The 477-nt window shown below is 64.8% G+C and overlaps 1 protein-coding gene across 1 annotated transcript in view; it reads left to right on the top strand.

Annotated features, from left to right (window-relative positions):
* The window catches only part of LOC104499030 (unconventional myosin-Vb-like), a gene marked incomplete at both ends in the record, with an annotated part of 7742 nt that overhangs the window by 6312 nt on the left and 953 nt on the right, over window positions 1-477 (top strand). The window contains 2 exon segments of the mRNA XM_010142479.1: window positions 17-203; window positions 338-435. Of these exon segments, the coding sequence (XP_010140781.1) occupies window positions 17-203; window positions 338-435 (285 nt within the window).

A 477-nucleotide genomic window follows, 5' to 3' on the forward strand; every position in this document is an offset into this window, starting at 1 on the left:
GGGTGATGCTCGCTGCAAGGTCCACCTGGCTCTCGCGCCTCTGTTCTGTGCAGTCTGCCCTGCTTGCTGAGCTCTTCCTGGAGGAAGGGGATGGCCTGGTGTCCCTGCAGTCCCGCAGGTCCAGCGGGCTCAGGATGGCTGATCGCCCCAGCCGCAGATCGCTGCCCGGCAGCCAAAAGAGCAAGAAGTCCATCTCCAGCCAGGTACGGGGTGGGAAGGCCCTGGACAGCTGGGGCTGGGGTAGCCCCAGTGGGACCCTTGTGTCCTGGCCTGGAGAGCTTGGCAAGCCCCAGGGTGTTCCTGCTGGCCCTGAGCACACCTGCCTTGTCCTCTGCAGTTCAAATCCTCCCTGAACCGCCTGATGGAGATGCTGGGCAGCACCACGCTGCACTACGTCCGCTGCATCAAACCCAACGATGGCAAACAGCCCTTCGTGTGAGTGCCCGGCCAGGGAGGCTGCAGGGGCTGGGGCTGCTG

This window comes from Buceros rhinoceros, unplaced genomic scaffold, assembly GCF_000710305.1.
Source record: "Buceros rhinoceros silvestris isolate BGI_N320 unplaced genomic scaffold, ASM71030v1 scaffold24578, whole genome shotgun sequence".
Classification (NCBI taxonomy): domain Eukaryota; kingdom Metazoa; phylum Chordata; class Aves; order Bucerotiformes; family Bucerotidae; genus Buceros; species Buceros rhinoceros.